The sequence below is a fragment of the Danio rerio genome, chromosome 3 (assembly GCF_049306965.1).
Source record: "Danio rerio strain Tuebingen ecotype United States chromosome 3, GRCz12tu, whole genome shotgun sequence".
In the NCBI taxonomy this organism is placed as follows: Eukaryota; Metazoa; Chordata; class Actinopteri; order Cypriniformes; family Danionidae; genus Danio; species Danio rerio.
In genome coordinates, this window is record NC_133178.1 from 29,908,898 (window position 1) to 29,932,724 (window position 23,827).

General features: G+C 39.1%; 1 protein-coding gene across 3 annotated transcripts in view; it reads right to left on the reverse strand.

Annotated features, from left to right (window-relative positions):
* Nucleotides 1-23,827, reverse strand: part of smg1 (SMG1 nonsense mediated mRNA decay associated PI3K related kinase) — a 40,412-nt gene that overhangs the window by 2,388 nt on the left and 14,197 nt on the right. For 2 of the 3 annotated variants that reach the window (XM_073943126.1, XM_009299453.5), the window contains exons 24-60: nt 23,606-23,742; nt 22,827-23,028; nt 22,611-22,720; nt 22,207-22,348; nt 21,969-22,125; nt 21,747-21,867; nt 21,428-21,673; nt 19,739-20,008; nt 19,434-19,578; nt 19,202-19,340; nt 18,048-18,269; nt 17,782-17,962; nt 17,507-17,668; nt 15,278-15,498; nt 15,036-15,190; nt 14,702-14,924; nt 11,920-12,166; nt 11,198-11,427; nt 10,846-11,094; nt 10,613-10,751; nt 10,426-10,535; nt 10,122-10,340; nt 8,039-8,232; nt 7,764-7,936; nt 7,380-7,659; nt 6,412-6,684; nt 6,053-6,287; nt 4,490-4,716; nt 4,237-4,393; nt 3,560-3,749; nt 2,997-3,469; nt 2,526-2,663; nt 2,042-2,374; nt 1,384-1,611; nt 1,050-1,261; nt 869-969; nt 601-777 (exon numbers count right to left, since the gene is read on the reverse strand). In XM_073943126.1, coding sequence (XP_073799227.1) covers nt 601-777; nt 869-969; nt 1,050-1,261; nt 1,384-1,611; nt 2,042-2,374; nt 2,526-2,663; nt 2,997-3,469; nt 3,560-3,749; nt 4,237-4,393; nt 4,490-4,716; nt 6,053-6,287; nt 6,412-6,684; nt 7,380-7,659; nt 7,764-7,936; nt 8,039-8,232; nt 10,122-10,340; nt 10,426-10,535; nt 10,613-10,751; nt 10,846-11,094; nt 11,198-11,427; nt 11,920-12,166; nt 14,702-14,924; nt 15,036-15,190; nt 15,278-15,498; nt 17,507-17,668; nt 17,782-17,962; nt 18,048-18,269; nt 19,202-19,340; nt 19,434-19,578; nt 19,739-20,008; nt 21,428-21,673; nt 21,747-21,867; nt 21,969-22,125; nt 22,207-22,348; nt 22,611-22,720; nt 22,827-23,028; nt 23,606-23,742 — 7,418 coding nt within the window. Of the gene's footprint in view, nt 1-600; nt 778-868; nt 970-1,049; nt 1,262-1,383; nt 1,612-2,041; nt 2,375-2,525; nt 2,664-2,996; nt 3,470-3,559; nt 3,750-4,236; nt 4,394-4,489; nt 4,717-6,052; nt 6,288-6,411; nt 6,685-7,379; nt 7,660-7,763; nt 7,937-8,038; nt 8,233-10,121; nt 10,341-10,425; nt 10,536-10,612; nt 10,752-10,845; nt 11,095-11,197; nt 11,428-11,919; nt 12,167-14,701; nt 14,925-15,035; nt 15,191-15,277; nt 15,499-17,506; nt 17,669-17,781; nt 17,963-18,047; nt 18,270-19,201; nt 19,341-19,433; nt 19,579-19,738; nt 20,009-21,427; nt 21,674-21,746; nt 21,868-21,968; nt 22,126-22,206; nt 22,349-22,610; nt 22,721-22,824; nt 23,029-23,605; nt 23,743-23,827 lie in introns of all 3 variants that reach the window. The other variant, NM_001080044.2, reaches the window with a different exon arrangement.

The window sequence follows — 23,827 nt, forward strand, 5'->3', positions numbered from 1 at the left end:
ACATTAGTGTCATGTAGAAGTAATCGTTATCTGCCAACAAATCCATGCGTTTTAGTTTTAAAACTAGTTGTGTTATGTTTAAACTGATGCCCAAACTAATTTTTGACCTGTGATAACAGCCTTTTGAAAACACAGAAAACAGAGTTTTAGTTTGGAAATTGACATTATCTCATTTCAGTACAGTACTTTTGAAAACAGAGGCATGACTATCCACAATCACTCTGACTGGTCTTCTGGACTAATGCATATTGTACCCCATTTCATCAAGCCCCTCTCATATGACCATTACACAACCAGTAAACTGAAAATTCAGATACAGGCAAAATATTCATGTGCCCAGTGAGTGTGTGAATGGTTCCATATTATGCATTTTAGGCTGTTTAGTATGGACATAATTCTTCAGTTTTTCTGAAATGTAGTAAAAACGCCAGTGTCAACAAGCAGTGTTTTCATCCTAAAGTGTTTTAAAAATAAAATGCACTAGTGTAAACAGAGTCTTAGATTGTCCCTAGATTGGCATATGAAACATAATGATAATCCGTTGGTTAAAATAACTGCAGATTTTTCTCACAAGATCCAGGTATTTGCATTATGACTAACCTCTCCCAGTTTTGGGATCTCGCACGGCTCTTTTGGGGCTAGGGGCCAGTCCTTTGCTGTTGATCATCAGTGTGCTGGGAGGAGTGTCCGCCGGGGTCCCAAAGTTTCGAGGAAGAGCTTTGCGTGCATTCTGAGACATACTGTCAGGCTGTGTCTTCACCCCACTGCAGCGCACTGCTGTAGTAAAACACAGTTTTAGTTCAGGCTAAGCTAAACAGTAAATTAATCAATAACAATTATAGAAGCAAATCAACAACAACAAACTAACCAGCGGCAAAGCTGGTCTGGACTGTGGAAGTGGGACTAATACAGTCACTTCCTCTCTCTGTCACAAGGGGAGAGGCAAAGCCCACCAATCCATTGTAGATGCTAAAGAAAAAAGCAAATGTAAGAATTTCTACCTTCAAATCAACTCAGACTTTTGCTCTTCGTCTAGCAAAAGTGCTCACCTGTGGCTCTGAACCTTAAGCTCCTTCAAGGTGGCGGGAATCTCCTGCAGCAGCTCGATCTGCTCTTGACTGCGTGGTTGCCCTGTAGCCTGCACTACTGTGAACAGCACTATCTGCACATTATCCTGCCATGCCTTGTATTCAGAAAGGAACTGACGCACACTCCCATCATAAGTCACTTCCTCTCCTTCTGCAAGGGCATTCTCTTCATCCTGCCAAACAGAAAAACACCTACCATCAGATCCTACACACTACAACCCTATATTAAAACCACATAATGTCAGTGGTTTTTGGCTGTACATCACATCACATAATGCATCTGAATATTAAATACCTTTGCCATTGCTCGCAGTAAGTGTTTAACGTCAGCGAGCTGGCGGTTGTGATTGGACAGGGTGCCTTTAATGGAGTCCACCAGCAGCTGCAGGGTCTCAGTCACGCTCTCCAGCTGCTGCTCTCTTTCCTCCTGCATGGCTCTCTGACTGGACATCTCCTGGGTCAGGTGATTCTGTGCATACACCAGCCACTCAGGACCACCAATGGACATATCCATGGCAGGACTCTGCAAAAGACACAATCCAGTTTGCAAATTAAACAGCAAATTACTTTAGAATGCTTAAAATTAGTCTAAACTTAAAAACCTCCAAATAGAGAAACACTGACCGTTTCAAAGTCAATTTCAAATATACTTTAAAGTGAAACTTTAGCAAGATAAAGTTGTAAGGATGCCCCTAAAATAACACTTTCTAAATATCTAATCTAATTATTCAAAATAAATGGACAAACTAAAATCAGACATTTTTCAAGTGAATTCAGGTTACACAACATAGCAAGATAAATATATATTTTTTTCAAGAAATTGTGTTATTAAAGCAGTGATTTTAAAGATTAGAGTGAAGCAAGTGCTAGATAGTTACTGTAGTAAAAATACAGGAAGTACCAAAACATCTATATTCTACATTAAATTGAATTTTTTGGACTGCAGTACCCACCAGTCTATGCAGCAGCTGTAGTTCTAGCGAGGAAACAGAGGTATTGAACTGGGCAGCGTAGGAGCAGGTGGCCTGGCATCGTTTCACAAGCTCAAAAAGGGCAGCATCCATGTTCAAAGCTTCGGGTGTGCGGGTGCGCAGACCTTCAAAGTTGAGAATGGTACTGCAGAGGAAAGTGACCTGGTTGGCACGCTGACTCTCCTTTATCACCAAGGCACGGCGTTCTGCTATAGTGGCCTCAAAGTCCTGCAGCACTGGAGCGAGTGCAGGATTTGCACCACCGGCCCATTTCAGCCTCTGCTCTATACTGCCTTCAAGACTGGCCAACTTCTCCTGTAACACAAACCCAACACTGTTGTTTGAATTTATTTATTTTTAAAAAAGAAAGAAAAAAAAAACACTTATAAAAAAATCTTATAAGAATAAGAATAATTATTCATTTCAATAAGGTTGAAAAACCACCAAAATGAACAAAGGCTTTAACCTGGACACTTCCTATTGAAGCGTCATCCTGACTGAGTTTGTAGAGCTTCTTTTTCATGTTGCTGAGGATAATGGAACGTGGTGGAGGACTGACTGTCATGGGCTGCGTCCTCGCACCAAGAATGTCCTCATGTTGCCACTGATAAGAAATAATCAGAAGGTTACACACAACCAACGTCACAATGTTTATTTTTTTCAATGGTTTCAGAATAAAGGAGAAAAATACAATCAATCAAACTAAACAAATAAAGTAAAAAATACAATAAATTAATTTCCTAACATCCAAGACAAATTAACAGCAGGAATAGAAAACTAGTGAATTCTGAGACAGAAACAGGATATTCTGAGCACTTAGGACAGAATTCTACATTTTAATGCAAAAATTAGAAAATAGAAAAAGTTAACCAGAAAAATTGTTGAGATTTTTTGTGAGCCACAATGCTTTTGTGAATGGAGCAGCACCCATACATACCTGGAACATGGCGATGTGAAGCTGATTCCTCTGCAGGCTGACCTTACAGGCTTCAATGCTGACCTCCAGACGTCGGACCAGGTCAAGTTTTTTCCAGGCAGTGTCATAGGAACTGGCCAGCACGGTGGCCCTGTTGAGTAGCAGCTGGGACAGGCGTCCTGCCTGCACCCCCTGCTCTACAGCTTTCTTGCACAGGTCATCCAGAGAGACTTTTCCCTCAGCTCCAAAGTCCTTGGCCTCCACTTGAGCAATAAGATCCATGCCCAGGGCACTGAGAGAGCTGCAGATGGCTAGACCCAGAGCCTGGGTGGGGAGCCCCATCAGCATCTGCCTTACAAAGTCTGCTGTAAAGGCTTTGATGGGCCGCGTCATCTGGTCCTCGCTCACCACCGTGGAGCCTCGATACAAGGGCTTTACTATGGGAACAGGGCCATTAGATGGCGGAGGGTCATCAGTGGGTGTAGGGCATGTGCCTGGTGGGAAAAGTAAGGAGGTTGTCTCATCAAAATATACCAAGCAAATGTTTGAGCAGAAAAAAAAAAAAAAATCCACCAAATGTTTACCAGATAGTGTCTGTGCAAATGAACCACATAGACGGAAGAAGTCTCGGATGGTCTGGAGTCTCTTCAAGAAGAAAATCTCCTCCAAGACCTGCCTGGTCTGGACATTATCAAAGAAATGAGCCTGTGTGGCTCTCGACTCCCGGATCACATCCACTTTTCTCCAGGCAGCAGGGACATCCATAGAGTTCAGCTGAAGTAGAGAACAGATTTATTTAATCATGACTAAGGACATAAACAAACACAATAGAAAATTATATACATCATAAATCATATAAAAGTAAAACTAACACCACCCTGTTACTCAACAAGAGCTTTAATTTAACACTAAAACGCACTTGTTTAGTCATTCATTCATTATAAAAAACAAACAATCAAAACAATAGCAATAACTATGATAAAATATCATATAGTAAATATTATATAGTATAATATATAGCATACATTACTTTGTAAAATAATTTGATAATATAAAAATAAAAAAAATGTATTACTACTGTAATGGCACTACTGTAATTTAAACAAGCAAGAAATGTGATTATTTTATGGCATTTAATGGGCTGTTCTGACAATTACATAAGTTCAAATCACTTGGGGTTTATTTGGAGTCATTTGGAGTCACTTGGGGTTTATTTGCATTATTTAGAGTCATCCTTTTAGCTATTTATATATATTTTTACCTTGTCAATGAGAAGTCCAAAAGCTGTCTCCAACTGGGCAAACATGCCATCAAAAGCTACCAGCAACATCTGACCAGCGCTCATCTTTGGCGTTTCCTGCACTGAGCTCTCCATGCTGCGGGGCTGAATCAGCTCAGAGTACTGGGCTCGCAAAACCCTGACACAACAACACACCAATAAAATACTGTTAAATTTGAAAAAAGTAAAAGAGCCAAAGCACTTCCAAGAAAAATATTTATATTTCCTATATTACCTGGTAACGTCCAGATAGTGGTCATCTGGATCCTCTTCCAGACCCATGGAGGCGTTCCGAATGTGTGCCATCAAAATCTCTCCAAGCCCCTGCAGTGAAACCCCATCTGCACACTGATCGATAAGCGCATCCAGCTCTGCTAACATGGTCTCTAAAGTGTTTTCACCTTTCAGCATGCAGCGCAGAGCCTCTGGGAAGATGATCTGACGGAAGTTTGTGTTCAGCTCCTACAAATATTCATAGAAAAAAGTCAAAAAATAAATAATACGAAGGTCACAAATCATTGAGACAGACAAACTGACAATTCTTATTTTATAATAGAACATTTGTTTATTTATCGTTGTATACGAACTGTACACTGAATTTTGAGCGTGTATGTTCTTGCTCTTTTTCTCCCTGACCTGTCACTTTCACATTTAGGAACCACCAACATTCGAAACACTACTGGCCGAGAAGACTGCCAATCAATCACCCTGTGATGATGCATATTCTCTCTGCCAATCATGATCAGAGCAGAGATCATTAAACCGGAAGCAGCAACGGGAAGAGATCAGCTGCTGTTGTTTGACATTTTAGCGTGTTGTCTGTTTTGTGGTGCCCGTATGTTTGAGCTTGATACTATTGCTGACTTTGAGTGAGATGCGTTGGAACGATCTGTTGTTAAAGTTCTATTGTTTGAAATATCTGAGTTCAAGACAGATGTCTTGGTCTTGCACATTTTAGCCTGCTATAGCTCCATTCAAAACTTGTGATGACTTGCAGACAAGAGAGACCTGGAACAGCATAGTAAGTCACGACATGCATACCTTGCTCTCAGGATTATTGATGTTCAAAGTAGTTTAGCGAAGTTCGCTAATTTGTATTTTTGTTTTTTAGCTAGAGTAAGTTCAGGGCACATCTGTGCTGAAGACTGTGTCTTTTCATATTTTTATTTTCTTATTTAGAGGATTGGGAGGAGATTATGGGGATATTTTTTGGTATATTTCTTTCTTTGATTTTCTAGCGTAACTTTCAGTTTCCCCTGCCGTTTGTCTTGGTTATTTAAATTTATTATTATTGTTTGTACAAATTGTAAATGTATGGTTTGTGGGAGCAATAAATCTTTTGTTGTGCTAAATTTGTTGTTCTATGTTTCTCTTGCAACCTTTACCATTAGTTTATTCTTTTGTTTCTCTCAATAATTATTCAAAATCTTAGACATATTTCCATCAAGGGTGGTAACAATTGTTTAAGAATGATGTTCCTTGCAACATAAATGTACTATTTATATCTGGCACAAATAATTTTTAAATAAAAAGTAAATAAAATAACGTTTTATAATATCTCACTTTTGCAGTGATGTCCAATATTATAATATTTAACAACTCTATTTTAAACACACCTGTACCAGCTAATAAAGATCTTATGGAAATATCAGAAACTACCACAGAGAAGACTCTCCAGGACAGTAGACCTGAGTTTGAACAGTTTTTGTTTAAGAAGCCATTTCACTGATTTATCACAATAGGGAGTCAAATCAATCCCAGCACCCCTTTTAACGGCAACTTAAAAACAAATCATTACCTGAAGACAGGTGTAAACACCATTGGTCAGGTAGACAACTTGCGAAGTTTCTGCAGGACTAGGGATGTCCAGGTCATGTGACAGAAGCTGGCACTGCTGCAACAGCTGCACAAGACATGTAATGTTTCCACTCATGCTGCAGAGCTCCTCTAGGAACCAGGCTCCATCACGAGACGTCAGCTCCACCAGCTGCTCGCCAGCACTGGCCGCAGCTCCCTCCATCACCAAATTACGCCTGAAGAGCAAACAAACACTGAAGCCTTCATAATCTCCTGACTCCGTAGGCTATACAAGAAACAATTGAGGTTTCAAAATACTTTTATTTATTTTTAGTTTTTTTTATAATCAAAGACTCAGACCTGGTGAGAGAACAGAGGGCAGAGACGATGATGCCAGCCAGGCTGAAGGAGCCAAGCTCAGCGTCCTCGTGCAGGAAGACTTTGATGCAGCGCTCGATCTCCTGCAGCTGCTCCTCACACACGGGTACACTGGCGCCCTCTGCCTTCAGACGCTCCACCTGCCGCAGCAGACGAGTGTTGGTTTCTGCTGCATGGTGCTGCAGCGCCATCTCGATGCTGGAGAGGAACTGACACGTGGCAGGTGGGGGCTGGGGTGCAAACTGCATTTCGTATCTAAAAAAATAATGCGTTTATAAATATATTTGATTAGTAGTAGGTCATAGAGAAGTCAAAGAAAGCCTTTGTGATCCTCATTTTAAAAAATAAGTAAAATAAAATTGACAAATTTGAGAAACAAAATGCACAAAGATTTAGGATCATTACATTTTTCTGCAAATATAGAATTTACGCTTTTTTTTCCAGCAAAGAAAATACAAACATTTGCTATCATTACTGTATTTTCTGATCAATTTAAATACTCAAATGCCAAAAAAGCAAATATACAAGTCAAACAACAATGTTCAAAGTTTCCAAAAATAAGAATCATAACTTTCAATATTGATAAGTAATGCTCCTTTAGCAACAGCTGTTATTAGAATAAAAATAAAGGAAAAACCTACAGACAATTTCTACTGCAATACTAACAGAATTTTAACACTAATTACCCCCTTTTTTCAATTTTAGATTCTATTTTTTAATACTAAGTCAATCTGCAAAGGATCATGTGACTAATCTGCCAATAAAAAAAGTCTTACCAATCCCAAACTTAAGAAAAAGAAAAAAGTGAGCTAATTAAAATGAAAATAACTCATTCTTAAATTGCTCAATAAGCTGAGCAATTACCAAGTACTAAGAAAAACAGTCAACAAGTATCCAGCATGTGTATTAATCGATATTAAAATGAACACACAAATATTAGCTGGACTTACTGGTGATAAATAGTCTGGCAGTGATCGACCGTCATGTCACACACCAGCTCCTCCATCCACTGTTTCCATGTGTGAGCTCTGTGTCTGTGCAGCACGGCACGTGGGTACAGCAGGGCCACGGTGGCATAACTGTGCAGGTGCTCAAGACAACCTCGCAGCTGAGAGCGCCTCTGCTGTAACAGAGCACTCACTTCAGCCTCCAGCGCTTCACACTGGCTGATCAGATGTGCCTGACCTGCATTCTGCAAGAACGACGTTGCTGGTACATAACTGGGCGGACCTGCAGGTTCACAAACACACATGATTGGAAGTTTACAAATATACCAACTACATCTCAAATACAAATTGAACATTTCATAAAAGAAGTCAGAAATATTCCTGTACCCAAATCAATAGGGCTACTGATCTCCTGGAGGAGGCTGGCAAGCTGTGTGGCTTCTAAACTGGCAAAGGCAGCTTGATACTGAGAGATCCATTGATCCAGATCTGACAACTTCCCTTGAATGGCATCCTGCACAGTTCTCTGTCTGGACTGCAGCTGCGTGTGTTCTGAGTATCTGTGAAAGATATGAATGATTTAAAAAGGATCAGTCCCATCAAAATCTACACTACTGTTTAATGACGAAGCTATAAGGGTGAGGAGCTGCTCATCTGCTGACCTGTGCTCCAGGGAGTGGATGGGATGGTCTGCTCTGGTGTCTGCTCCCTCCAGGAACTCCAACTCCTCCAACAGCTTGCCCTGCACCTTCTCCACTTGTGTGAGCTGCTCCTGCAGGTTGAGGTACTCATCCACTGCCTCCTCCAGCTGTGGCAACACTCCAGTCATTTCATCACGGTTTTTGAACCAGTTCACCTAAGATATGGAAAGAAATGTGTAAGTTAGTCAAGCTATGCAGGGTCATGTCAAAATATTTTTTTTTTTTCAAATGAATCGGGAAGTTCATTTGCACGAAAATTTGTTTATATTTTGGAAAGAAACAGATCGCTTTAAAAAATGTTTTGATGTCTTGTTAAAATGTATTGAGAATCATATATAAATTTATTAAGTAGTAAGCTGATTATACTAAATGGTCCATAAATAGTTATAACCAGGGTGTAATTACAGAGTGGTTCGCTGACCCGAAAAAATGGTTCATCCCCTCTGAAGAATGTCAAAAGACATAAACGCATACATAAATATTTATGAATAAATATTCAATTGGTGATCTGAAACAGGCAGATCTAGGCTATCAATGGACTCTGTAAGTGTTATACAGACAGTTTAACCAAAATGTAAAGTCATATTAATCTTAGTGTATATCTTGAGATCTTTCATTATCCATTCATTGGTGCAGAAATACAAACACTTCAAAGTTCTGCGAAATTTGCTTTTTCAAAAATAGTTGAATTAGCCAATAGACCAGAATAAAATCATTAAAAATATCCGATCACTGAAAAAAAGTTTGATATGTAAATGAGATATGACTGAATTATTCATTCATTCATTCATTTTCTCGTCGGCCTAGTCCCTTTATTAATCCGGGGTCACCACAGCGGAATAAACCGCCAACTTATCCAGCTAGTTTTTGTACGCAGCGGATGCCCTTCAAGCCGCCACCCATCTCTGGGAAATATGACTGAATTAAATATATGAATTTGGTTTACCGGGGCATGCATATGTATTAGATAAAAAAAATAATAATTTGACCACGTGAATAGTTCATGTATAATTCGCAAACTGACCACAACCTGATATTTAATCCTGGGACAGTTTGGTGATGGACAATAGGGCTGTTCGATGAAAAAAAAAAAATCTTATAACAACCCCGATTTGAAACATTGTGATTAGCCAAATCGCCAGAGGTTGTGATATGAAATATATATTATATAGATACTATATAATTTCCCCCACTCAAAGCAAATGTGTGACTGCCATCTTTGTGTGACAGTCTTATAGCCAATTGAGCGAGCACACTTTCAATCAGAATTGCACAACCAAACTTTGTGGAACGCCCACAATAAAAACAAAAAGGAAAGTGCAGACACGTAGGACGATGGTGTCTGCCACTTCAGAAGCATTAATAGAGAAATTAATAATCAAAGAAAAACAGGACATCTGTAATATGGGAATATTTTGGTTTCAAAATCAGACATCAAACAAAAATCGATAATTTGTAAGAGCTGTCGCAGAAATGTTGCCTCTGCATGAGGAAATGCAACCAGCACCTAAAAATAGCACCACAAAAGCTATATGAGGGTGTGTTGCTAAAAAGTCAAAGTCAGTGCCAGTGACACTCAATCTAGTAGCAAGCAACAGCAAAGTACAATTTATGTTTGCAGCTGTTACACCTTATAAAAAAAACATGACGAAGGCACCAGGATATAACTAATGCCATAACTCACTACTGTTTAATCTAGAGAAAAAATAGTGTTTCATTTCTGAATATTTATAAACAAATTTGAAAAAAAGTTGTAGTTAATATCTTTTCAGTTTCTTTTTTTTAACTAACACTCACATTTTAGCAGTAAAAACTGTGATAAAGAATATTGAAGCTGAAACTTGACTACAACATTAAATCACAAGTCGAAATCGCAATATCTGTTTAGAGAAAAATAGAGAGAGAAAAAAAAACGCAGTTAGATATCTTCCCCAAATTGCACAGCCTTTAATATTTAAGAAATTAATTACTTTTCAAATTAGCTGAAAGCATCATTAATAACTGCAACTGATATATTTTGCTATTATTCAGACAAAATTCTCACCTTAATTTCAGCCACACGGGAGGAGAAAAGGCTACGTGTGATGTCTCTCTCCATCTCTCTCTTGCTCTGCTTGTTCTCAGCCTGCTGACCACCTCCTCCATACACAGCACCTGCAAAGCCCACCTCACCGCCTGCTGTCCAGTCCACCAATGGGTCATAGACAAAGGCCTCTAGAAGAGTCAAGAGGGTCTCTCTCCCACGCCGCATTATCTGGACCACCTGAAAAAGACAAAAACACCATTGAAATCATGTATGGGCTTTCAAAAATTAGACAATCAAAATTGAAAAATTCACACACTCTCACCTGTTCACAGGACAGTCTAAAGATTCCCTCAACTCCTGTGACCCCCAGAGCAGTCTCGATGTTGTGGGTCATGCGAAAAGGAACTTTCTCAGGCACTCTCAAGCTTTTTCCTGTCAGATTAATCAAGTTATGAATCATCCATGCCAATAAACTGCTTAGATTTGCTTTCAAGTGAAAAAGCACTCACCCTTCTCAAAACAGACGTTATAGTCAATGTGCACCACCTCGCCAGTCGTCATGTCAATCAGCACGTTGTCAAGGTGACGATCCCCCAAGCCAATAATGTATCCCACCATTGACATCACAGCGGTGGATCTGGCGTAAGTCTAAACATATCATGAGTGGGTTAATTAAAGCATAATGTATTTTGAATTACAATGTGTCAAGCATGACTAGAACATGAGCAGTGGTTCCTCTTACCTGAGTGACGCTCCACCACTCACTAGGAGTGGTGCAGGAACACCAGAGCTCCTTTGCCAAGAGGTTAGGGGGCGTGGCTTCCATCAGCTCTCTTAGAACATCTCTCATAACACTTAACGGCCAATCACGACGTGACACATCCAAACTGAGACCGACAGCCTTTAAGGCAGGACTGATTTTACTGTAGTAAAGCTCACTGGGCCGTGGGACCATGGGAAGATTCTGAGGCTGCTGGAAGGAGTCCTGTGCCTAAATTCAAGAACAGAATACATTTGGTTGCAATTATCTTTAAGCATAAATATTTATAAAAGACAGTCAAGTACAAGCGCTGAGTGTTAATTCTCAGTCTCACCTTCTGGGCTTGGACCACAGCTTCACGCTGCTGCCAACGTTTGTACAGGCCAAACAGTGGAGTGGCTCCATCCACCCACTGGATGAGGCCAGATCTGGTACCCAGAGGTGTGACAGAATAATGACGGGCTTGAAACCTCGGGCTCTCCTGCTGATTCACTTTAGTGAACATGGTGTTGACGATAGACAAGAACTGCATGATCCTCTCATCCAAATGCAGATCCTCCAATCCTACAACACAGGAATACATGGCATGTATTAAAAGAGATAGTTAACCCAAAAATTAAAATGATCAAATGTTCATATTATTGTTATTTCAATCAATCATCTTATGATGTGTCAAAGGGATAGTTTACCCAAAAAAGAAAATAATCTCATTATTCACTCTTCCTCATGTAGTTTTAAACATTTAGGAGTTGCTTTCTTTGGTTAGAACACAAAAGATGAGATTAAGAAATGCTGGTTAAAGGGATCCATTGACCTCCATTGTAGGGAAAAATATTATAGTTCTCATTGGGTCCAAGCAATCGGCAGTTTTTAAAATATCTTGTGTTAAATTAGAAAAACTCAAATATGTTTGAACAGGAGAAGGGTGAGTAAATGATTGCAGAACTATCCCTTAAAGAAATTTAGGTGGAATGAACTCCAAATAGAGGTTTTCTTTTTTGTGTTTGGATTGAGATGAGGGGGATGTGCTTCACCATGTTTAAAACTTGTTCATACCTTTGAACAGATAAGGATAGTTTCTCCCATCCGATCCCAAAAAGTAGAGCTTCTTGGGTTTGGTTTTAGTTGGCAGAATGGTGATGGTGTTGCCCACACTCTGGATGGTGACTGCATCTGTAGCAGACACCTCTCCCGGCAGAGCCATCTCGGTGTTAGCCATAGCAGTCAGACGTGGGCTGATCTCATCCAGACGCAGAAGGTAACTGGCTCGTTTCTGTGCCCTCTGCTGTAAACTCAGCATGATCTGTGTCAGGACGAGTTAGAATTACAAAACATGAAAGCCAGAGCTTGCATATCAGCACTTCATCATGCCATCAGAACACTCATGAGCAATTCCAGCATTATGAAAGTGACATTTGAAGTAAAAAATTAAAACAATTTCACAGAGAATGTATATAGAGAATGAATGAATCCACTAGAGCTGAATGATATTGAAAAAATCTGACAGTGAGATATTCTGTTTTTCTGTGATATACATTGTGATATGAATATAACTTCCCCAGATGAATTGAACAGCTCTATTTGAAAAGATTTCATTTATTAAATAGATTGGGATGATCAAGTATTTTTCCATGTGGTGCTTTTGCATAAATCATTATAAATTACAAGCATTTAAATACAACAGAAAAAGATAAAAGTTAAATAAATCAGGTCATCATTGTATAAATAGTTTAAAAACAATAATTAGGGATGCACCGTATAAGATTTTTGCAACCGATACGGAGTCCTTGTCATGATGATCGGCCAATACAGAGTACCGATTCAAATGCTTAAAGTGAAAATGTGCATTGTGCATTATAAAGCTTGAAGTACGAAACTTAAGTGGAGATCTTTCTTTACCTAATGCCGAGTTCAGACTGCATGATTTTAACCCAGATTTTGAGTTCGCCGACAAATGCCTGAAAATCACAGGCAATCGGTGCTCGTGCATTTGAGTGACAACCTCACAATGTGAACTATCAATGAAGCGATCTGAGAGAATTGCAGATGAGTCGCCGATGCCCGTCAGATATTTGGCGTGCTAAATATCTGGAGCTGTCGGCGATTCAAATCATGCCGTGTGAAATGACAGAAAATAACATCAGCGATCACCTACAGAGAGCAGCATTCACTAGCGTGTGTACCTGCAGGCCAGCAGGAGGTTGGGGGAGAAGGTAAAAGCGCTCATTTTCAGTTTATTTGGACCTAAGAAATGGAGGAAAAACTAGCAGAAATTTGGCAGGAGCACTAGCGTCTGTTTGACATGTCATCTGAGCAATATCACAACTAGGTCAAAAAAATAAAAAAAGTTAAGGAGAAATTGCTAATTCCCCTCAAACCCAGGTTAGCAAATATGTACATTTTCTACCCTATTAAAGGCTTCTTTCTCATTATTTAGTTAATAACAAAACATATACTACGCGTTTTTGGTTGTGAGATTTGGACAGAGCGATTCTTCTTATTGTTAAGTCATGCAGTGTGAAACTCCCTGTCACAGATCCATCTTGCAGTGTAAACAAAGCACCAAAAGAACGCAAGCCCAGATAGTCATGCAGTGTGAAAACATCTGTGACACAACTACTTTGAAAATCATGCAGTCTGAACTCGGCCTAAGAGAATAAATAAAGATTGTTGCATTAAATCTTTTAAACATGTATTTTATAACCATTTAGTGTGGACATGTCATGGTCAGAAGCAGCTTTACATAAAATAACAGATAAAAAAAATGATAATAAAAACTATTGACAATACAATTTAGTAACATTATGAGAGAGGGGGATTTGTACTTGGGATATTTTTACTGCTCTATTCATTTAACCCAACAATGGTTATGCTTGGTGAGAACATCGATGTGCCTCTCGCAATCTGTTCTCTTGTTTAACATCCACTCTCATCACCATGATTTGCAAGCCTCGCGGAGCCGATATGAATATGGGAGACTCGCATAGCTTCTGGCAAAGGTCATATGGTTGGATGAGACACTAGATAAGGGCGATCTGGTGATTCGCTCGTGTCACAACAGCTCAAAACACCGATATACAATGGTTGCAACAAAGAGAGCATCACTCAAGCAAGCCACGCCAATAAACTGTATAAACAGCGATCGCAGCCTGTATAGTCCTATATTTTAGCTGCTATGTTGGGAGCAAAGCAATCGCTCACGCCCCTATGCATCATTTATCTCCTCACATTTTGTAGCACTGCCAGGAGCATGTGAACCTGTAAAAAACACTTGCGATCAGTTTACGAGATCGGCCAGACTGAAGAGTACCGATCAAGTCATAAAATGTGATTATTAGCCGGTACCAATCTTTGGCCAATCGATCCGAGCATCCTTAATAATAATATTTAATTATGTATTTATATATTAATCTTTAATAAACAATCTAATCCTGCGATGTGACTAATGTGGATACAGACATTGCGATATCAATGCTCAACGATATATTGTGTAGCCCTAATGTTGACCATATATTGAAACAATTGTTCATATTTTCCAAACAACTAACTAGAGTTATGGGATCGGAAAAATACTTAAATGAGGGAAATGAACAGGTATTATGTATATGACCAAAAAAGTATGTATGCAAGTTTACAGTATACAACATATTTAGTAGAAATTCTGTGGATTAATCTGCAGAACCCAAAATAAACCATGTTAAAAGGATAGGAAATGGCACTCTAAAAATAAACACTTATTTACATTTATGAAGAAAAAGCTGTTACGAATTTGACAGACATAAAACTGGCAAGCCTACACAAACAACAGTTTTGCTGTTATGCACACCACTGTCCTAACCTGTTTAAAGGGCACCCAGCTGCTGGCAGGATTGGCTGGATTTAGAGGGCTCCTCAGTCTCTCTAGGGCATTGTGGATGGCATCTCCATATGTCTCCTGAAACCATTCCTCGTGAGGCGTCTCTGCTGGAGCAGCCGTAATGCTGCGCACATGATCCAGCGCAAAAACCACAGGCTTCATCAGAGCAGAGTGCTTCTCTCTCATAATAGCCACCTTCTCATCCCTAAGCCACCGCAATCACAAGACAGCAAAAAGTGAAAGGGAATTTAAATCATTTTTAAATGAATCACGCTCGCTAAATTGTTCTATATCAAATTCCAGGGTTGTGACTCACTTGCGCAGAGTGTTGTTGTTCTGAACTCTCTTCACCTCGTCCTCCAGCTGTTGAATCCTGCGCAGGACGTGCATGTGCTGCTGCTGTAAGACCCCCAGCCAGAGCTCGTCCCAGAGCAGTGTGACCCTCCTCAACTCGCCCACCAACATCTGCACCTGCACACACAAGAACCAACAGAACTTAGACAATTTCCTTTAACAAGATGCCTTGTATAAAGGACAGTGAAGTCATTTCTGCAATACCTGCAGCACCATGGTAGGGTTGGCAGAGGAAAGCTTGTCTACTATCTTGCTGTAGCAGTCCTGCATCATGGCTTGATCCTCGCTGGAATACATCACCATCTCTTCCCCGCGGCTGCTCTCCTGAGAGGTCGGCCCACTGCCTGTCTCGCTCTCACCTCCACAAAGACCCTCTCCCTGCATGTTCCCCAGCAGGGTTGGCAGGGACGATGGCAGCTTATTACCTGGGGGAGAAATAAAACACAATTCAAGAGGCTAAATTTTATACAAACCCTAAAATAAGAGCTGATTGGAAGTAGTGTCCACCAAAGAGTTTAATTCTGCTGCCAGCTCCTGTTCTTCAATTGTCTACTGAATCAGCATTGCAGAGTCAGTGAGAGAAACAGAGAGAGATCGATCTAATCGACTGTTCTGCTTGACAAAACAGTGAAGAAAAAGAAAGAAGACATGAAAGCAAGGAAAAGAAAGTGAAGTGCAAGGTGATAAAACGTTTGCTTTCTTCTCAAGCTCATTGATTTGAGTTTGGCACATTACAGGCTTAAAATGCAGCTCCTGTCAGCCAATCAAACGAAAGAGGAGCAAAACACACATCACACTGACCAACCATTCCTACTCCAAGCAGTGTCAAATTCCCTGACTTCACAATAATTTGACTGACTAACAAACTGCATTTCCATCACATATGCAGCATTTTTTAAGAAAGAGATGGATTGAGATTAAATACTTCCTGACTCAATAAGACTTAATAGATCCAGATTGATTCCAATTAATTTTAATGCACTGCGATGAACACATTGGTTTGAAGCACAAGCAGTTTGACTGTTTACTGACATTTGTTTTCCCTAGTCATTTAACCATAGGCCAATTAATCTTAAAAATTCTAACACCTTCAAAGTAATGAGCTTACCTCCACATTGCTAAATAAAGTGAAAAATGAACAAAAAGAGGAAGCTGTTGTGCAAAGCACTGAGCAGACCCCAAACAATGTAGTAGGGTGGCACATTTACAAGTATAAAGGAAGTATCGTGATACTATGGCTCTAAAATACTGGCGGTGCCACTGTAGTTTGTAAACTGTAGTATCGTCATTAATGGTCTATCTAAAATATATAATGTTACATGTGGAAAAGTCACTAAAATGCTCACAAGTTTGTGCAACAATAGACTACTTTATTTGAATAGTCTGTGGAGGCCTTTAAGGTTGCAAACTGTAGAATTCACACCTTTTATGGTGGCATATTGCACGTTTTCTGACGCTTCAGTTCGAATCTGAATCAGTTCATTTTTGCTCCTGTCAATATGATTTAGTAGCAAGAACAATTGCAACAATCTCTATTCTTACCTAATATGACTGAACAAAAACAACAATAGATAAAGAAAACACTGAAACAATTTTTGACTACATCATGAAGTCTAATGTGGTTGGAAAAAAAATGCTCTTTTTGTAACAAGTTTCATTTGGTATACTATCTTTATTTGAATGTATTTTATGTTGGTCAGTTATCTACTAAATAAACATTTTAGGTGAAGTGACGTGCAAATACTTTTTTCAATAATAAGGGAACCATTAATTCAAATCAAGTCGGTTGTATTTGAACAAAATATTGTTTTTCTGACAATTTTCTTTGCTTCATGGATTTGAGTTATGAATTACAGTAATCAAAATACTACCTGGTACTTGATACTTCAGCTGGTATAGTATCGTAACATGAATTGGTATTGCGACAACCCTACAATGTAGTAATTTAACAGGTACAGCCTGATGACTGCATTTGACTTAAGTGATTGCTGGTTGACAAGTGGGAGGACAAAAGGCAGAGAAAATTGATTTTGATAAATTGAATGTAAAATTTAAAATAATAAATAAAAATGACTTTGCTAAACAACTTGGCCTAATTGTTTTTCATTTCCTGAATTTCAATGTCTGGAATATACCTTTAATAACTCCATGACACGTGGGAACCCTGTGAATAATGACTAAACAGCAGAACAGAAGTTCACATTTTTATGGAATGACATGCCAGGAAAAAAGTTATCCCAATAAGAAAATAAAACAAAAAACACATTAAAAGAGATTAATAAAATGCATAGATCTACAAGGTAATCAGTTCAATTCAGTCTCTCAATGTCTTTAAAAAAGCAACCCAAATTCAGAATTTTCTGAAATTTTATTTTTTTTGATTGGGCAAAAATGCTTTGGTGACATGTTCTAAGCCTTGCCAGCGATACATACCTGCCGTCTGAGCCTCTCCACCAAGAGAGATTGATCCGACAATGGCAGGATAAAGGATAAGGTGTGGGGAATCTTGGGCCACTCTACACAGCAGACTGCAGATGCTCTGGCGGATGTAGGCTTCAGGGTGATTAAGTCTGGAGAATAACTGAGGGATAATACCTGGAGAAAGAAAAACATGTATACAATAATTCCATTGAATACTGACGTAAATAATGTTTACAATGTCCACAAAGGAAAGTGCTTATAACCCTTATGAATATCAATGTTCTTACCTCTCCAGGGAGCAGTAGGTGTGGATGCCAAACCGTGCTCCAGACCTTCCCTCAACTCTCCTGCGTGCTTCACCAACAAGCGCAGCAGACGGAGGGTTGCCATGACAATGACATCATCGCTGCTCTGCTTGCTGTTCTGGTTGTTCAGGAGCAGCTTGGGATCATCTTCATCTATAGGCACCTAATAATTGAAGCATCAATAAATTCATGATCGATTTATAGTTTAGAAATCTGTTGAATAATTATTCAATGAGGTAACCACTGACCTGTCCAGCATTGAGTTTGAGGAAAGTGAAGTAAGCCCTGCAGGAGACCCGGTAGAGGCTGAAGATCCGATCAACCACTCTCCTCCACACCCCAATGAGTCCATCGGTCACAGTGTCCTCTACATCTGAAAGCCAGGGACAGGCACCCAACAGCTGTCGGCCAATTACATCTACCATGTCGTCCTCATCATCTTCTTCATTCTGCAGAGCCATATCCTCATCCTACAATAGCACAATGACACATGAACACACTGTACCAAACCTGTTTGGTCCACAATTGTTGTTTAGTTGTGATCTATAAAGATATGTAGGCATTTAGGTTATAATGCCATATTAGCACCATTGGCTATACTCATGGTAACTGATAATACATATTCCAAACATAATTTACAATCATAGCAAACACGCGTTTGCAAACATTCAACAGACGCTGAAAAGAAAATGAATGATTGAACAGGTACCAACAATACCAATCAAAATTCATTGGTATTCAATTTCCAGAAGACACCGTCTTAAACATTTCCCTTAGAATATTTATTAAATAAAATTATCTAATATAATATAAAAACATAGATTCGATTAAAATCCTCAAAAAATTCTTACAAGAGTCCAAAATAGGTTTCTCTTCTCCTTCCGATTAATATGTGTGGATAAGTCTTGAGTGACTGATTCTTGTATATCTTGATCTTGTATTTAGAACTTGGTCATGTCAATTTTCAAAATTGTAGTAATTTATTTCATTTACTAACTGACTCTACTTTAAATAAATTGAAAAAATATTCAAATTTGTGCCCCATGTTGCACACACCAGAAATAAAACATTAGAATTAGGCTTACGGCAAAGATCTACGAGAAAATTGCCTAATTTAAAAATGTTAAATAGCTATACCAGCAAAAAAAAAAAAAATTCACTTAACAAGGCTAAATTAAATTGAGCAAAACATTCATTATACTAGAATTATATTATATATTATTATATACTAGAATTATATTATAAAGAAATCTAAATGATACTAATAGTTTGCTTTAAAAAAAAACAATCTGGTTTACAGTATTACATTTCCATGGTTCAAAAGTGTTTACTTTACCTCCAGTATAAAAACCTGTAATCTAGTCTCATAGCGACTGTATATAAAAACTGTGAACTTCATAACCTGAATTCCTGCTGGGCGACACATGGCTTGACCCAAAATGCCAAAAATGGTTTCCTTGTCCTCATCGCTGGTGCCTGCTGGGAGCAACTCCTCTATTTCTTTCTTCTCTCCGAGGAGCAGAGGAACCCCTTCTCCTTGACTATTAACATACAGAATAAAAAAGGAAATCCATCAGTATGAGCACAATATTTTTTTTTTTACTTGCATTAACACTTCTTGCAGTTTAAAATACCTGGCATTGTCCACAACCTTCCTGCCCCATCTGTAGGCCCAGCTGGCAAGAGCAGCCCAAGATTTGGCCACTTCAGGAGCCTGAGTAGTTGAGAGCTGGTAAAGTTGCCCAAGGACAAAGTCTGGCTCCCCGACACCAACGCTAACTGTAGGCAAACAATCCTTCATTATCAAATGCAATTCTACACAACATGTGACAGTATGAAATGAGCTGCTATATGCGGTCATACTGGTCCCTTCATGATACCAAAAACATGATTTAATGAACTGGCCTAACATATTGCACATTTTTAAGGTCTGTTATACCTGTAGTCTCTGTTGTAATGTGTGGCATTCCCTGATCTTCCAGCGGCAGCTCCAACAAGCCAGAGATGTTTTTGGAGAGAGTTGAGAGGCTGGTAGACCCAGAGTTCTTCTTCACCACCATCTTCAGCTGGGGAGTCAGATCTTTCCAGTCAGCCAAAAGCCATTTGCACAGAGTGAGCACCGAGCGACAGGCCGCAAGTTCGCACTTCCCAGAGTGACAGTATGACAGTGCACAGGAGCTCAACATCTCCATAGCAGACACAGACTGACCTGAAAGACGACATAAGGAATTGCTGAGATTCAGACCACAACACAAAAATATTTTATTTAATGTCTCTCTAGATAAAAACTGTTGCCGCATAAGATTAAAAAGTAGGGCCTTCAACAAGTATGCTTAATTAATTTTTTTTTGTTGCATTATTGATTTTTTGGGAGTTCTTCTCCTTTGAGTTTTGTGCGTCTGATATGGCATCATCTTGTGTAAACAATCTCATTTCATGTTTTGAAAAAAGGGTTATTTTCTTGCTATTCAGAAACCAGTCATGTCACAGAACTTAGGGTGAATAAACCAAAACTATAAATCTTATCCAATAAATTTTTTTTATAAAAATTGAGAAAAAAAAAAAAAAAGAGCCATTGATATGGTTTAATTCGATATCTCGGTACATTACAGTGAATTACCGATGCTTTCCATACTAAATTTTTTATTTTACTTCACAGCAAAACAATTCTTGCATTCATTCATTAATTTTCTTTTCAGCTTAGTCCCTTTAATAATCTAAGGTTGCCATAGCGGAGTGAACTGCAACTTATCCAGCATATGTTTTACGCAGCGAATGCCCTTCCAGCTGCAACCTATTACAAGAAAAAATTCTTGTATTACAATTTATAAATAGATTTATATTTTATTTTAATACAATTTTGTCCTTTAAAACAAGCTGTCAGATATATGAACTGTACCTTTAAAAACTCAAGTACATGCATAGAACAACATAAGCATTTACAGCAAATGAACAAATGTAAATATCCCTCTCGCTTTAAAAGCACTTGGCGAGCGAGTTCTTAGACCACTATGATTGGTCATGCGCTCAACAGAAAGGCCTGCAATTGGCTCTAACACTCTGGTGCTTTTCACCGATGAGTGACACTGATAAACGGCAGTTGCAATCACAGCTTATCCATGATAGACATGGAGGAGAAAACTCGCTCTGCAGACATGCGTTCGTGTCTGGATCTACAAGTAACAGCCGAGAGGAGAGGAAAAGTTACCTCCCACCAGCAGGTCAAATGTCCACAGTGAGAGAGAGTGACAGAAATTAAGTTTACTTTCATTTTCTCAATCGCAGTGAAATAGGGGTTCCTGCTGAAACTTCATTGTCTGTGAAAGACTGTCCAGCAAACACTCATTCAGTGAATTGTGCAGTTTCTGTGTTTTAATTACTCGTGCTGGCTTTCCACTCCATAGTAAGTTAGTTACCGCAATATAGCGCATATGAGATAAATGACGTCAGTACACAATAACCGGTTATGATTATTACTGAACCGATACCAAATTGTCCACATCTGCATTGCACCGAAGAAACAATTCATTTTGACATCCCTAACAACAAATCCATTTAATTTCATTGGTCCCAAACCTGCTGTGACCCAAAAAAAAAAAAAAAAAAAAAAAAAAAAAAAAAAACTTACCAGCAGCGAACAGAACTTTAGCCTTCTCGATCTCCAGCTCTGGTCCCCACTTTTCCCCAACAGTGCCTTCTAGAGACAGCTGCCTGAAGCTTTGAACCAGGTCCTGACCTTCAGTGTCGCTCATAGCTGGCTTGCTGCATAGACTCAGCAGGCGTGTGGCCAGAGCAATATTCCCTTGTTTACGAGCAAATTTTACAGCAGTCAGACAAAGCTCCATCAGATGAGAATCAACTGGAGAAGATGAACCTGGAGGAACGATTAAAGAGTTATTAGTGTTGACATCACATCACCACCCATCACCAAGAGACGGTCTCCTTACCTTTAAGTTTTTGGAAGAATTCCCGCTGAAAAGTAGTGTATCGGAGAGCATGCAGCCATGGTTGAACATCCTGCTGCTTGCAGGTGGTCAAAGCTTCACTGAAGAGCGGAATAAGGCAGTCCTATTGGAAGTAAAACAAAAAAAAAACAGGCATTTACAACAAATAAACCGCAAGATTTTAGTAAATGTGTTTATCCATGGGGTTGATTTGTTGGCTCAAACCTCAGGATGTTGGTTGCAAAGAGAGTTCTCTAAAGAGTTGGCACAGTGCAGCTGTAGAGTGCTAAGGGTGGGCAGGGAATCTGACAGGGTGAGAGTGGAAAGGCGCAGGGGGCCCAGACAGATGCGACCCGTCTGCTTCAGATATTTAACCAGGGTGCTAAAGACGAAAAATCAAAAACACTCGTCATTTATAAACACTCAATACCTATCAAACTGACTGAAGAAAACATTAACTTACTCTGATGATGCCACTTTCTGGTCCTGCTCATGATTGGTCGCACTGATGGCTCCCACAGCACTTCTGAGGAGCTGCACCTCAATGGCCTTCTGGAGCTCTGATGGGTCTGGACTCAACACAGCAGGAAGAAGCCTCTTAAGGTCTGCCAACACAATAAAAATCAACAAATGAGTTAGCAGATCATAATGAAATCTGATCAATTTAAAATGAAAAAGTTGATGATTTCATGTTACTATGGTTACAAGTTTCCTTTTTCTGTTCAACAAAAACTCAAAACAAGTAAAGGGTGAGTAAATGTCAGAATTTTCAGTTTTTGGAAAGCTATTTATTTAATGACCTATGAAAATACTTCCTACTATTTGCCATTTTTCTGTGACTTTGTACAGTACAGGCTGTGATCATACCAATCTTGTCCTTAGTTGTAGAGTTGAGAAGGCCATAATCATCCCCAGGGAGCAACTCTAGCTGGGCACGGCATTCTGTAAAATCTCCCTCCTCAAACCTGCTCATAGCTCTGAAGGACAGACAGATCAAAACACATACACTTATTTCAGTGATAAATCTGCATACCTACAGCCAGGAGAAGTTCAGCCAGAGTCACCTGTTCTGCTGCTACACACCTGATGTAGTTGAAGTCTGTCTTGAGGTTGACACTGGAACTGCTGCTGTTCTTTTTGAGATTCATCATGCTGGCCTGCCATTCTTGCACAGACTCCCAATCGCTCAGGGCCACATAACACTCACAGGCCTTATTAGCCAGAAAGTTCAGAACCTCTGGAGAACACTCGCTGGATTTCAGCAATACAGTTTTTCTTCCCTCTCCTATTAAAAGTAAAAATCGAAAAAAAGCAGGTTTTTACAGTAAATAAATTGAAAAAACAAAAAAAAAAAACAAAACAAAAAAAAAAGTGTCAACATCCGATCACTGATAATGAAAAATATAGATGGGAAAACTATGGAATATCATGATTCAATCAGATACTTGGGCTTACAATTAAATGTAGAAAAATTACACAGTGTTTTTGGAGGTTTTCTATTTCTATTTGTGGATTTACAAAATTTTATTTTTAAGTTCATAAATTTTTGCAAAGTTTTTGTGCGAAATTCTTATATTTAATCAAACTTAATTGCAATAATATGAAACTAAAGTTAACTCTTCTTATTGATTTTAACCATGGAAGTTCAAAAGGTTCAAAATAAGTTAACAATCTAACTGTTCAATGAACGATTCATTTAGTAAATAAGTTGGTACCAAAATAATCAATAGTTCAGACTCTTTCAGATAATTTGCTTAAAAAGCAGACTCAATCAGTAATGTATTGCAATCAGTTGCTTTGAGACGCACAACAGTTCAATTTAAACCACAACACAACACATTTATTATGTATAAACTCCTCACCGCTGCTGGTATGTTTTGGACTGGAGGTGTTGGTGCCAGTGAGTTTCAAAAGTGAGCGATCAAAGACTTTAATGGAGCAGTCCATCCCTGTGACAGCACAAAGCTGCTCTTGGTACTCTAACGCTGCCTTCTCAAACCTTGGGAAAGACGAAAGATCAACATTTTATAAGAACAGAGCGACTAGACAAACATGCATGGTGTAAACTGTGTTAATTACTTTCA